This window comes from Thalassophryne amazonica, chromosome 5, assembly GCF_902500255.1.
Source record: "Thalassophryne amazonica chromosome 5, fThaAma1.1, whole genome shotgun sequence".
Lineage (NCBI taxonomy): Eukaryota > Metazoa > Chordata > Actinopteri > Batrachoidiformes > Batrachoididae > Thalassophryne > Thalassophryne amazonica.
Genome location: NC_047107.1, coordinates 38,148,982 through 38,164,410, shown reverse-complemented (window position 1 = coordinate 38,164,410; position 15,429 = coordinate 38,148,982). Strand labels below are relative to the sequence as shown.

Genomic DNA, 15,429 nt, shown 5'->3' with positions numbered 1-15,429 from the left:
CCAATAGTCTGTGAAAATGATCTGAAAATTAATTCAGAAACTGAAAAATTTGAAAAAATAAACAAACAAACAAAAAAACACAGCAACAACCTGACAACACCACAAAGCTTTGATTCAAGTGCATGAATTAAATACTATACTAAATATTTTTTTCCACTAAAAAATGTTCTGGAATTGTAAACTAGTTTTGGAAAAGGTTTGCACTCTACGAGCGTGGTGCTCTAGTTTTTAATAAATTTGGAAAAATATCAAAAATTTGTTTTCACACTGTCATTATGGGGTATTGTGAGGAAAAAAAAGTCATCCATTTTGGAATTAGACTGTAACATAATGTGGTAATGTGGTAGAAGTGAAGAGCTATGAATACCTTCCGGACGCACTGTATCCAAATGTTTGGACACGTGTCTTTGTGACTTTGTGGTGCAATGTGCTGCGGCAAAGTCTCAAATAAAAAGTCAAGTCAGTTACTGATTACTGTGTCGTCATCCATATCAGATGTTTGACAAATTTATGAGCTTGAAAGAATTAACAGATTTAATACGATATATGAACTCCAGTGCTGGCTTTCCTTTTACACTGCATGTGACAACCTGACATGCAAAGGTAACAACACGCTGTGTTCTTTTGGTTTGTGGATATAGCAAATACTCACATTAACACATGTATGAATTGTATTTTCTTAAAAAAATGTACATGTACAAACTCGAAGAAGATAGTTCTAAAAAAATACAGTAGTTTGGACACATGAGGACAATTCAAGAAACTATCTGGGACTGTGATTGGCAGGAGGTGTATGTTTGTGTCGTGTCATGCTGGACAGATGTTAATCCATTTTCATGCTGATTGTGTCTTCTTAAACTGTCAGGAGAGAATTCACTCACACCAAGTACAACTACAAAATTATGCACGATCTGCCAGTGTAAAAAAACACAAGTTGAATATTAAATAACTTAACTTTTAGGTATGTATTCATATTGTGATCACAAAAACATTTTGATTATATTATTTCCATTCACCTGGACACAAAACATGCCAGATTTCTGTTAAATTACATTTTAAACTAATGCAGTAGCAGGGAATCTCACGGGAATTACTAACCACTTGTGACAAACACTTAAATATCTGCGGTTAAAAAACCAAAACAGATCAGTGTCCATTTGACTTTCACAGAGTGTGGCTCTGAGCGTGGATCAGATCTCAGTGGCGATGACGTCATCGTATGTTTGTAACCCTGAATTGTAGGCGCTGTCCACGCCCAGCGTTGTCCGGCTCTCCAGTTCAGCACTCAGCTCCTTCACGATCCGCTGCAGGTCCTGATTCTTTTTGTGCATCTGCAGGTACCTGATCTGAAGCTGCTTCTGGTACTTGATCACTCGATCTTTCTCCTTATTCCATGTCTGTCTCTCCTGCTCAAAGCTGTCAGCCAGCCTCTTCTGAGCGTCTTTCTCATCCCCGAGCTGTCTCTTCAGCTGCTCCACTTCCCTCTGGAGGGTTTCTGCGGACACAGATCCCCCGCGAAGCCCATCTTGGCTGTGCGATGGGGAACCCGCGTCTTGGGTTCGATGTTCTGACAACTGATTTTGGGAATGGGCCTCCAGCTGCAAACTGTGTCTGCCCTTTTGCTCTGCGGCTGAAGCCAGGTCCTGCTTCATTCCCTTAATGTCCTTCTCAAGTTCACCCACTTTCTCTCGCAGCAAGTCAGCCTCATTCTTTTTCCGCTGGAGTTCATTTTGGCACACCTGCAATAAGATATTAAATATATTCAGACTTGAGGGAGCGAACATGACAAGAAGACTATTTCCACTGGTACCTAAGGCCTAAATCTTTTAATGGAACTGTACATCTGAATGTCACATTAAATTGCAACATGCAGAAGTGTGAACATTTTTCTTTTCTCATATTTCAACGCTAATATTTTTTTATTGAACTTTCACTGGCTTAAATATGAAAGTCACCCACATACTGTGGCAGCAAAACCCCAAAAGATTCATGATGTGGACGCCTTGGGAGATGTTACAAAAAACTAACCTCAACCTCTGCTGTGCGAGAGTGGAGCTTCTCCTCATGGTCTTTTTTTTGTTCTTCAAGCATCTCCACCTTTGCTGTGATGTCCTTCAGTGACGTCCTGAGGCTGACAATCTCATTTAGCTTGTGGGTAACATCGGCCTGGCAGTCTCTCAGCTGTTGCTTCAGCAGGGAGATCTCCCCAATCTTCTGACACATCTATATTCAAATGGAGACAGCTGTTAATCAGCTGTAAGCCTAATCAACTGGTCCCACAAAGTCAGTTTTTACACCCGCATGCAGGCGTGGTGCATGTTGAAATGTTTTTGATCTTGTGTGCATTATATTGTAGTTTTCATGAGAGTTGGACCAAACTTGGTGGAACGATTGAGAGTCAACCATGAACACACTGATTTGATTTTGAGAAAGAAAAATTAGCTAAAAGTCAAGGTTACACACAAATGTCAAACATTTGGCCAAATTCATATTGGTGCATCTAAAAAAAATTAGAATATCGTGAAAAAGTTCTGTTTTTTTTTTTGTTTTGTTTTTTGTTAAGTGTTTCAGAAAATGAAAAGTTTTATATATTATAAACTCATTACATCTAAACTACTATGTTTCAAGCATTCTCTATTTTAATTTTGATAATTATGGCCTACAGCTTCAAAATATTTATGAATACGAAATATTTTGATGAAATCAAAAAAACTTAGTTTCCTATTTTTTAAGTTGTAGACCATAATTATAAAAATTAAAATTCAAAATGCTTTAAAAATTTTAGTTCATATCTAAAAGACATTTTGCAGCCAATGTGGGTTACACATGTTGCAATGGCTGTACGCTGTCCAAGGATGCAGTGGTTAAAATTTGGACAGAATTGATCAAGTATTAAGGCCACAGAGAACCATATACAGTGCATCTGGAACGTATTTACAGCGCTTCACTTTTCCCACATTTTGTTATGTTACAGCCTTATTCCAAAATTTTCCCCCAAAATTCTACGCATAACACCCCATAATGACAACATGAAGAAAGTTGTTTTTTTTTGGAAAATTTTGCAAATTTATATATATATATATATATATATATATATATATATATATATATATATATATATATATATATAAAACTAAACGAAGAAATCACATGTACATAAGTATTCTCAGCCTGTGCTTAGTACTTTAATGATCCACATTTGGCAGCAATTACAGCCTCAAGTCTTCTTGAATATGATGTCACAAGCTCACCGCACCTATTTTTGGGCTGTTTTGTCCAGTCCTCTTTGCAGCACCTCTCAAGCTCCATCAGGTTGGATGGGGAGTGTCGGTACACAGACATTTTCAGATCTCTCCAGAGATGTTCAATCGGATTCAGGTCTGGGCTTTGGCTGGATCACTCAAGGACATTCACTGAGTTGTCCTGAAGTCACTCCTTTGATATCTTGGGTGTGTCCTTAGGGTCATTGTCCTGCCGAAAGATGAACTGTTGTCCCAGTCTGAGGTCAAGAGTGCTCTGGAGCAGGTTTTCATCCAGGATGTCTCTGTACATTGCTGCCTTCATCATTCCCTCAATCCTGACTAATTATCCCAGTTCCTGCTATTGAAAAACATCCCCACAGCACAATTCTGCCGCCACCATGCTTCACTGTAGGGATGGTGCCTGGTTTCCTCCAAACATGATGCCTGACATTCACACCAAAGAGTTTAATCTTTGTCTCATCACACCAGAGAATTTTGTTTCTCATGGTCTGAGAGTCCTTCAGGTGACTTTTGGCAAACTTCAGGTGGGCTGCCATGTGCCTTTTACTAAGGAATGGCTTCCGTCTGGTCACTCTACCATACAGCCTTGATTGGTGGATTGCTGCAGAGATGGTTGTCCTTCTGGAAGGTTCTCCTCTCTCCACAGAGGAATGCTGGAGGTCTGACAGAGTGACCATAGGGTTCTTGGTCACCTCCCTGACTAAGGCCCTTCTCCCCTGATTGCCCAGTTTAGATTGGTGGCCAACTCTAATAAGAGTCCTGGTGGATCCGAACTTCTTGCATTTACAGATGATGGCGGCCACTGTGCTCATTGGGACCTTCAAAACAGCAGAAATGCTTCTGTATGCTTCCTCAGATTTGTGCCTCAAGACAATTCCATCTCTAATCAATTAAATTTACCCCAGGTGAACACAGATTAAGCTGAAGAAAAATCTCAAGATGGTCAGTGGAAACATGATGCACCTGAGCTCAATTTTGAGCTTCATGGCAAAGGCTGTGAATATTTACGTACACGTGATTTCTTTCTCTTTTCTAAAAAAAGTTTTACTAAAATTTGCAAAAACAAAAAACTTTTTTTCACATTGTCATTACGGGGTATTGTGTGTAAAGCTTTGAGGAAAAAAAATGAATTCATTTCATCCATTTTGGAATAGGGCTGTAACATAACAAAATGTGGAAAAAGTGAAGTGCTGTAAATACTTTCCGGATGCACTGTATTATGGTCTCACGGAATCACAAATCGCTTGCCAATTTTCAAGATACGGGTGTTGCTCTCTCTTAGTGCCCCTTCTCTGTTTCAGTGAATATCACTGCAGAGATACTGTGAGTGTATGCCTCAACAAATGCAACACTTTTACCACATACAGAGACACTGCTAATGACTGAGTCCACAAAGTCATTGAACACCCGGACCTTGGTTTAGATCCAGCGTATTCACAAATCTCGACACTGTAGTCAGAAATAGCCAGAAAAAAGACAAATAAATTGCATAAAATTACACCATTTATAAATGGATTGCAAAGACCCAATTACATTACATGAAGAAAAAAAAAACACTTTCTGGCAAAGAATAACACTGTTTTTTCATCATTATGATTTCCAGCATTTCAGTAATGGCAGCTTTGCCAGAGAAATAGCATCTGTTCCTTTGTAGGACATTTAAAATGGTTTGTTAAATCATTACATCGCAGTGGTTAAAAAATAAATTATTGTGTCAGGTTTTAATCCAGCCTTTTAAATACACATGTATCTAACAAAGCAATTGCACCTATTTTTTAAAAATATATGATTTATTTGTTGATTGTAACACAGAAACAAACATGCATATGTAACTCCTCACACTAAAACATGAACATATTAAATGAGATGGAAGAGAATGGCGAAGAACATCATTTAGGTGCTGGCAAAAATAACAGTAGGTGGTAGAGTAAAACAAAACAATAATAACAATAACAATAATAAAAATTTTAAATAATTCAAAATGGTCAAAACAGTAATGTGCAATATTTACATTGTTGTTTGAGTGTGCTACAGACGGAGGGTGGAGGACTCTTCCGATACATCAAAGTGGGTTAGAGACGGAGGGTGGAGGACTCTTCCGATACATCAAAGTGGGTTAGAGACGGAGGGTGGAGGACTCTTCCGATACATCAAAGTGGGTTAGAGACGGAGGGTGGAGGACTCTTCCGATACATCAAAGTGGGTTAGAGACGGAGGGTGGAGGACTCTTCCGATACATCAAAGTGGGTTAGAGACAGAGGGTGGAGGACTCTTCCGATACATCAAAGTGAGTTTGAGATGGAGGGTGGAGGACTCTTCCGATACATCAAAGTGGGTTAGAGACAGAGGGTGGAGGACTCTTCCGATACATCAAAGTGAGTTTGAGATGGAGGGTGGAGGACTCTTCCAGTACATCAAAATGAGTTAGAGACGGAGGGTGGAGGACTCTTCCGATACATCAAGGTGGGTTAGAGACGGAGGGTGGAGGACTCTTCCGATACATCAAAGTGGGTTAGAGATGGAGGGTGGAGGACTCTTCCAGTACATCAAAATGAGTTAGAGACGGAGGGTGGAGGACTCTTCCGATACATCAAGGTGGGTTAGAGACGGAGGGTGGAGGACTCTTCCGATACATCAAAGTGGGTTAGAGATGGAGGGTGGAGGACTCTTCCAGTACATCAAAATGAGTTAGAGAGGGAGGGTGGAGGACTCTTCCGATACATCAAGGTGGGTTAGAGACGGAGGGTGGAGGACTCTTCCGATACATCAAAGTGGGTTAGAGATGGAGGGTGGAGGACTCTTCCGATACATCAAAGTGGGTTAGAGACGGAGGGTGGAGGACTCTTCCGATACATCAAGGTGGGTTAGAGACGGAGGGTGGAGGACTCTTCCGATACATCAAAGTGGGTTAGAGATGGAGGGTGGAGGACTCTTCCGATACATCAAAGTGGGTTAGAGACAGAGGGTGGAGGACTCTTCCGATACATCAAAGTGAGTTTGAGATGGAGGGTGGAGGACTCTTCCAGTACATCAAAATGAGTTAGAGACGGAGGGTGGAGGACTCTTCCGATACATCAAGGTGGGTTAGAGACGGAGGGTGGAGGACTCTTCCGATACATCAAAGTGGGTTAGAGATGGAGGGTGGAGGACTCTTCCAGTACATCAAAATGAGTTAGAGACGGAGGGTGGAGGACTCTTCCGATACATCAAGGTGGGTTAGAGACGGAGGGTGGAGGACTCTTCCGATACATCAAAGTGGGTTAGAGATGGAGGGTGGAGGACTCTTCCAGTACATCAAAATGAGTTAGAGAGGGAGGGTGGAGGACTCTTCCGATACATCAAGGTGGGTTAGAGACGGAGGGTGGAGGACTCTTCCGATACATCAAAGTGGGTTAGAGATGGAGGGTGGAGGACTCTTCCGATACATCAAAGTGGGTTAGAGACGGAGGGTGGAGGACTCTTCCGATACATCAAGGTGGGTTAGAGACGGAGGGTGGAGGACTCTTCCGATACATCAAAGTGGGTTAGAGATGGAGGGTGGAGGACTCTTCCGATACATCAAAGTGGGTTAGAGACAGAGGGTGGAGGACTCTTCCGATACATCAAAGTGAGTTTGAGATGGAGGGTGGAGGACTCTTCCAGTACATCAAAATGAGTTAGAGACGGAGGGTGGAGGACTCTTCCAGTATATCAAAGTGGGTTAGAGACGGAGGGTGGAGGACTCTTCCGATACATCAAAGTGAGTTTGAGATGGAGGGTGGAGGACTCTTCCAGTACATCAAAGTGGGTTAGAGACAGAGGGTGGAGGACTCTTCCGATACATCAAAGTGAGTTAGAGACGGAGGGTGGAGGACTCTTCCAGTACATCAAAGTGGGTTAGAGACGGAGGGTGGAGGACTCTTCCAGTACATCAAAGTGGGTTAGAGACGGAGGGTGGAGGACTCTTCCAGTACATCAAAGTGGGTTAGAGACGGAGGGTGGAGGACTCTTCCAGTACATCAAAGTGGGTTAGAGACGGAGGGTGGAGGACTCTTCCAGTACATCAAAGTGGGTTAGAGACGGAGGGTGGAGGACTCGTCCGATACATCAAAGTGAGTTTGAGATGGAGGGTGGAGGACTCGTCCGATACATCAAAGTGAGTTAGAGACGGAGGGTGGAGGACTCTTCCAGTACATCAAAGTGGGTTAGAGACAGAGGGTGGAGGACTCGTCCGATACATCAAAGTGAGTTTGAGATGGAGGGTGGAGGACTCGTCCGATACATCAAAGTGAGTTTGAGATGGAGGGTGGAGGACTCGTCCGATACATCAAAGTGAGTTTGAGATGGAGGGTGGAGGACTCTTCTAATACACCAAAGTAATACACCTTGCTGACAGTGTGAGGGATGCCAAATGATCACCAAAATGATGAAAAACCAATGGGAAGGACACCAAATGGTGCAACTAAGGGTGAAGATTGGATGTCAGTCAAAGACAGATTTCCAAAACAAAGAAAGGGCAGGACATTCATTATAGTTTGAATTGATGCTGGAATAAATGCTTGTTTGCTTTTTGACTAGTGTACTCTGTGAACCACCCGACACAGCAAGACCCCATGTTGAGCACATATGGATGAGTTGTGGACCTGCCCCAAGACTGACTCTCAGATCACAGGTCAAATTTCCATACCAAGCTCCTCAGACCAAGTCTTCAGTGGTAAAACTGAAAGAGGATAGTCTGTCACTGCAGCATTGATGGACATAAGCTCACTCATGAAAATTTAATTTGTTTCCTGAGATTTTTCCAAATTGCACCTAATTTGAAAAACAAAACAAACAAAAACAGCCCAAAACAAATTAATAACTGAAAATACTGATGATCAAGGCTTTTACATCAGTTGGTTTTCCATAAAGCTGAATGTGTGTTCATATGTTCATCACTCTATAAAACACTCATCATTACCATGACAAGCCAAGAATCCCTCTCTTGTGGTGCATTAAGAACATCTGTTTAAAATAACCATTGAGGGAAAAATACACAATCTTCCACATAACATAATTTTCTCTCCAATGGATTACTGTGTATTCTTGATGGTGAGGTGTCATGTGTTCCGATGATCCTGAGAGTGATGCTCCAATAATGTCACCAGTGGCAGTAAGTGCAAGGGTGAGGCTCCAGAGTAACACTGGGTCATCATCATCATCAAGTTCTCAGCAAGTTTTATATGATTACTAACCATGATACTAAACTGTACTACCCCAGATCAGTGTTTTACCCCAATCGTGTTTTTTTTTTTTTTTGCATTTTCAATACAGACCCAATTATTGCTGATTGGGGGTTGTAGATTTGTTGTGATTGGCCAATGCTCAGATCATCATCAAGATTATATTGCATTGACACCAATATTTCAATCCCTAACAAATATAGTGTCTCACCTCCCACTGGGTTTCTTCCAGTGTTGGAGCCAGCTGTGTGGTTTCCTGTTCATATGACATCAGTCTCAACTCAACAAGATCGTTTTCCTGGGTCAGCTTGAAGACATCCCCAACAAGTTTGTCCTTCTCCGCCTGACAAAAATTTCTCAGTTACCCAGTTCATGCAAGTGTGCAAGAATTTACATTAACATGTAGCTGTTAATAGATTATTATATACCAGAAGCACAGGATGTAAAAGGACCAGAACCTTAGGATAATGATGAATGGGATTCACCTGGAGCTGGCTGATCTGAAATTGGAGTGCTTGCTGATTTCTTGCAGCCATTTGAGAAACTTGACTTAGCTTGGTGGAATATTGTTGCGTCAACCTTTTCATCTCCTCAGTGCAATACCTTTGCTTCTCCTCAAAGAGCTGGCAAGTGCCTGCTTCCTTCTTCTCAAAACGGACCTGTTAGAAGGTGTAGGAATCTCAATCAGTTTGACCAACATTTAAGGGGGTCGTATTGTATGAGTGAAGCTGGGGCTACGAAGATGCACAAGTGGAGGTTGCTCTTGCATAACATGTACACCTGTTCTCTCGTATAAAATCCATAGACTGAGCAACTCAAATTTCATGCTCAACCAGTAGCAGGAACCAGAACCAAATCTTGTTTGTAGATCTTTGCTCATACAGATGAATTGCAACTCAGGATACTGTATGGCATCCAGGCAACCTTAAGTGCTGTTGTACAGTATAACAAAAACAGCCTGACAGATCTGAGTGACCTCACATGGCTATTTCTTGCCTTATTCACCAGGTAGTATCAGGTTAGCATGGTGTGCTGCTGAATATGTGGAATTCCTTGGAATAAAGCGCAAACTCACAAATATCACAATTCGTTGTGATATTGGAGCACGGGTTGGCTAATGTTGTTTTCATCTTCCAGTCTGCAAGTTTTCATGCTTTAAAATGATGTGAAATGTGCACCAGAAGGGAGAATTTTATGATCAAGGCCCGAAATCATGGTCCCACCTGGTAAAGTCAAATCAACACAATTTGAATTTGAGCAAACGATTGATCTAAATTACTGAACACACTGGTCTGCGTATTACTACTATTAACTCCTGAACCAAAGTTTCATTTAAATCTAGGCCATGCCCATTTATATTGCATGTTTTCTTCAGCAAATCTCAATAGCTCTGGCCAGTACAAGGAAAAGAAATTTGTGTATTCCAAAAATGCACAGACTTTTTGGCATACCATCTACTCAACTGTCAACAGCACGTCTTTTCAGCTGTACATTGAAAAGCAATGACTGGTTTAATTTCCCACTGCAGTCAAGCTTAAATCACAACAAAATAACAGTAGAGGTCAATCTTTACATTAAACTATGACAAACTCAGACAGATTACAAATGAAGCCCAGGTACATTATTTTATGGTAAAAGGTAGATAAAAACAGATTTGGACCAACATGGCCCCTTTAATCTACTCTGAAAGCATCTTTTTCTGTTGTTGCAGTACCTGCAGCTCCTGGAGTTCAGTCTCTCTTTCCATCAGCCTCTGTTCCAGACGTTCAATGAATGACTCATCTGTCGTAATTGGGGCCCGAATCCCACCTGTTGTTTCAGACAGAAGGATTGAATCATCAGCAGAAAGTAGTGCGCCAGTGTCTCCATTAACCTCCGTTGCCAATTCCTCATTGTTCACACTGGCTCGATGGTTGGAGTCAGGCTTGTTTCCGTTGACCCATAGGGGGAAATTGGGTTGTAGCCACTTGCTGAGGCTGTTTGCTTGAGCTGAGCTGCCATCGCTGTGAGTGACAGGACCTGTGGAAGCACTTAGGCTGCCACTGGTGCTGTGGGTGGGCAAGCTAGACATGGAGTTGCGTCCTGAGTCAGAGAGAGTCCCTGAAAGGGAATAAAAAAATAAAACAACCCAGATCACGTTAGTTCTTCAAATTTGTCACTCAGCTCAGTACAATGCATCCGGAAAGTATTCACAGTGTTTCACTTTTTCCACATTTTGCTATGTTACAGCCTTATTCCAAAATGGATGAAATTAATTTTTTCCCCTCAAAATTTGGCACACAATACCCCATAATGACAATGTGATTTTTTTGTATTTTTGCAAAATATTGTTATTATTATTATTATTATTATTATTATTATTATTATTGTTATACTAAGGAATCACATGTATTCACAGCTTTTCCTATGAAAATCAAAATTGAGCTCAGGTGCATCCTGTTTCCACTGATCAACTTTGAGATGTTTCTACAGCTTAACTGGAGTCCGCCGGGGGTAAATTGAATTGACTGGACATGATTTGGAAAGGCACACACCTGTCTACATATAAGGTCCCACAGTTGACAGTACATGTTAGAGCACAAAACAAGCATGAGGTCAACAAGTCAGTTCTTTGGTGTGAATGGCAGGCGTTATGTCTGGTGGAAATCAGGGGCGATCCCTACACTGAAGCATGTTGGTGGCAGCATCATGCTGTGTGGATGTTTTTCAGTGGCAGGAACTGGGAGACTAGTCAGGATTGAGGGAAAGATGAATGCAGCAATGTACAGAGACATCCTGGATGAAAACCTGCTCCAGAGCGCTCTCGACTTCAGACTGGGGTGACGGTTCATCTGTCATCAGGACAATGACCCTAAGCACACAGCCAAGATATCAAAGGAGTAGCTTCAGGACAACTCTGTGAATTTCCTGAAGTGACCCAGCCAGACACCAGACCTGAATCCAATTGAACATCTCTGGAGAGATCTGAAAATAGCTGTGCACCAACGCTCCCCATCCAACCTGATTGAGCTTGAGAGGTGATGCAAAGAAGAATGGACAAAACTGCCCAAAGATAGGTGCACCAAGCTTGTGGCATCATATTCAAGAAGACCTGAGGCTGTAATTGCTGCCAAAGATGCATCAACAAAGTATTGAGCAAAGGGTGTGAATACTTATGTACACGTGATTTCTTAGTTTTTATTTTTAATACATTTGAAAAAAAATAAAATTCATGTTGTCATTATGGGGTTTTGTGAGTTGAATTTTGAAGGAAAAATTAATTTATTTCATTTTAAAATGCGGCTATAACATAACAAAATGTGCAAAAAGTGAAGCGCTATGAATACTTTCCGGATGCACTGTATATCCATTTAATGAAACCATTGAAACACCTGAAAACATGTCTTGCTTGTGTCTAATGTCTGGGTTCTTGGCTTTCTCCAGAGGACTGAGGATCAGGTCCAGGCTGTTGTGGCCTGTCTCTGCGGTTGACGGACTCCTGGGAATCACAGGCTTGAAAGCAATGGAACGGACCAATGACTTGTCAGCAGCGCTCTAGGAAAGTGAAATGACATTCAGTCAGGGGTGTACTTCCCAAACAGTATTTTTAGCGGCTCCTCTTAGCTGACGGCTCAACTATAAGCAAGTCCCCTTGTACTGTCACAGAAGAGTACAAAGAGCCAAAGTAAAGTTCTTAGAAAATCATGATGACTGGCGTTCACAGAGATAAATATTTCCACGTGTTGGAAGTCAAAATGAAAAGGATAGATCACACCCATCCCCATCCCCGCCACCCCCCTGCATGTCTCCAATCACGTCTTTTCATATTAGAAATAGAACCGGTGAAGCGTGCCGAATTGCTCTACTACAAGCTGGCAGTATTAAAATCCACACAGCAGTAGTTGCAAGTAAAATTCACTCGACTGTCATAAAAGAGAAATCTCATTTAAAAGATGAACTTATACTCCACATGCCCCATCTGCGCTGTCCGAGAGCGTCACAAGCGACGTTTTGACTCCCCTCCTTTGTGTCCTCCTGTCCTCTGAATCCCGCATCTCTCTCTCCCCCATGTGCTGTCTGAGGGAAGATGAATAGCCCTTCTCTGTGATATTAATAATATGAACTACTGCTGAAGTGTATAAGGAGTAAAGCTTGTGAGCTCAGCATTCCTTCTCGCTGACTTCATGACTGGGATATGGGATTCTGTCCTGTTTTTACCTCCTCTTTCTATCCTCAAACTCTCGCTGGCCTTTGAACTTTCTCTCTCCGTCTTTTCTCTCCTGTTCTCCGCTCGGTCTCTCTTTTAAAGCCGCTTCCTCTTTCTCTCTGTTCCCTGAGGAATAAACACCTATTGAAGGAGAATCCGAGTTTGACTTTGTATTCTTGGCACAGAAATGAATTCTCTGTGAAGATCAAGGCATTCGTAGGTTATTAATCTGGGAGGAGGTGATTAATAAGCCTGAAAGGTTTTGACGCAGGTTATGGCTGCTGTCTTTAAACTACCTGCTGTGCACGTTTTATTTTTATAATTCACTGTGAGCTTTTCAAAGTCTGATGCAGGTATCCAGTGCGACTATTATTTTTTTTTTTTTGTGGATAACAACGGGAACTGTTCAGTGAGTGAAGTTTAATTTAAGAATAACAGGACATCAAACAAAAGTTTCCAATATTTGTATCTTTTTATGTGCCAGTGAGGTTTTGCCTTAGTTTCTATGTTGGACAGGACAACACTCCAGGTTACAAATGGAATTTTATTGAAGGTTTTTTTTTTTTTGTAAATTATTACAACCCCAATTCCAGTGAAGTTGGGGCGTTATGTAAAATGTAAATAAAAACAGAATACAATGATTTGCAAATCCTCTTCAACCTATATTCAACTGAATACACCACAAAGACAAGAAATTTAATGTTCAAACTGATAAACTTTATTGTTTTTCTGCAAATATTTGCTCATTTTGAAATGGATACCTGCAACACGTTTCAAAAAATGAATGAACAACACTCAATAAGCGTTTGGGAACTGAGGACACTCATGATTGGGTATAAAAGGAGCATCCCCAACAGAATCAGTCGTTCACAAGCAAAGATGGGGCGAGGATCACCACTTTGTGAACAACTGCATGAAAAAATAGTCCAACAGTTTAAAAACAATGTTTCTCAACATTCAATTGCAAGGAATTTAGGGATTCCATTATCTACAATCGATAATATAATCAGAAGATTCAGAGAATCTGGAGAACTTTCTATACGTAAGCAGCAAGGCCGAAAACCAACATTGAATGCCCATGATCTTTGATCCATCAGGCAGCACTGCATTAAAAACCAACATCATTGTGTAAAGGATCTTACCACGTGGGCTCAGGAACACTTCAGAAAACCACTGTCACACTGAAAAAAGAGAATGTTTGAACCAACTTAAAAAAGTGTTACAATTTGTAAAAACCTGAATGAATTAAGTTATTTGAACTTAGGTTTGTAAGTTAGAGTTGATTTAACTTTCAAATTTAAGTTCAAACAACTTAATTCATTCAGGTTTTTTACAAATTGTAACACTTTTTTAAGTTGGTTCAAACATTCTCTTTTTTCAGTGCAGTTACAGTGAGGAAAATAAGTATTTTAACACCCTGCAATTTTGCAAGTTCTCCCACTTAGAAATCATGGAGGGGTCTGAAATTTTCATCTTAGGTGCATGTCCACTGTGAGAGACACAATCTAAAAAAAAATAAATCTGGAAATCACAATGTACTACATCACTACATATACAAGTGCAAGTTAAAACTCTACCATGCAAAGTGAAAGCCATACATCAACAACATCCAGAAACGCCACCAACTTCTCTTTGAAATGGACAGACGCAAAGTGGAAAAGTGTGCTGTGGTCTGATGAGTCCACATTTCAAATTGTTTTTGGAAATCATGGACGTCATGTCCTCCGGACAAAAGAGGAAAAAGACCATCCAGATTGTTACCAACTCAAAGTTCAAAAGCCAGCATCTGTGATGGTATGGGGGTGTGTTAGTGCCCATGGCATGGGCAACTTACACATCTGTGATGGCACCATCAATGCTGAAAGGTACATCCAGGTTTTGGAGCAACACATGCTGCCATCCAAGCAACGTCTTTTTCAGGGACATCCCTGCTTATTTCAGCAAGACAATGTCAAGCCACATTCTGCACATGTTACAACAGCGTGGCTTCGTAGTAAAAGAGTGCGGGTACTAGACTGACCTGTCTGCAGTCCAGACCTGTCACCCATTGAAAATGTGTGGCACATTATGAAGCGCAAAATACAACAAAGGAGACCCTGGACTGTTGAACAACTGAAGTCGTAAATCAAGCAAGAATGGGAAAGAATTCCACCTACAAAGCTTCAACAATTAGTGTCCTCAGTTCCCAAACGCTTATTGAGTGTTGTTAGAAGGAAAGGTGATGTAACATTAAATATCTTGTCTTTGTGGTGTATTCAGTTGAATATAGGTTGAAGAGGATTTGCAAATCATTGTATTCTGTTTTTATTTACATTTTACACAATGTCCCAACTTCATTGGAATTGGGGTTGATGTTGGATATGTCGCGGACATGAATAAGCAAAGCTCGTCAGCATCTCACCATGTCTTTTAGGTCCTTCAGACTTTATTTTGAGTAAATGCTTCAGCAGAGCATGAGCATGGCAAAAACCTTTCAGCTTCTGACCCCCTGCCTTTTTAAGCATTTTTCTTTATTTGCCTCTCACATGCCTGGAAAAGCTCCTCACCATCTAACCATGTCATTTAGGTCCTTCAGACTTTTTTCAGTAAAATGGTTCTTGGGAGCATGAGCATGATTAAAACCTTTCAGGTTCTGGGGGCTCCACACCCCCAGACCCCCCACCTTTTTAAGCATTTTCCTTTTTTTGCCTTTCAGCTTCTGGAGGGGCTCTGTCCCCCATACTCCCCACCTTTTTAAGCATTTTTCTTTTTTTTGCTTTTCAGCTGACCCCCTCATTAC

At 41.2% G+C, this 15,429-nt stretch overlaps 1 protein-coding gene across 2 annotated transcripts in view; it reads right to left on the bottom strand.

Annotated features, from left to right (window-relative positions):
* Window positions 1–523: 523 nt before the first annotated feature.
* lzts1 (leucine zipper, putative tumor suppressor 1) overlaps window positions 524–15,429 on the bottom strand; it is a 67,661-nt gene continuing 52,755 nt past the window's right edge. For both annotated transcript variants that reach the window (XM_034170020.1, XM_034170021.1), the window contains exons 4-9: window positions 11,836–11,998; window positions 10,179–10,564; window positions 8,950–9,123; window positions 8,676–8,807; window positions 2,029–2,223; window positions 524–1,739 (exon numbers count right to left, since the gene is read on the bottom strand). In XM_034170020.1, coding sequence (XP_034025911.1) covers window positions 1,191–1,739; window positions 2,029–2,223; window positions 8,676–8,807; window positions 8,950–9,123; window positions 10,179–10,564; window positions 11,836–11,998 — 1,599 coding nt within the window. In that variant the 3' untranslated portion in view covers window positions 524–1,190. The remainder of the gene's footprint in view (window positions 1,740–2,028; window positions 2,224–8,675; window positions 8,808–8,949; window positions 9,124–10,178; window positions 10,565–11,835; window positions 11,999–15,429) is intronic.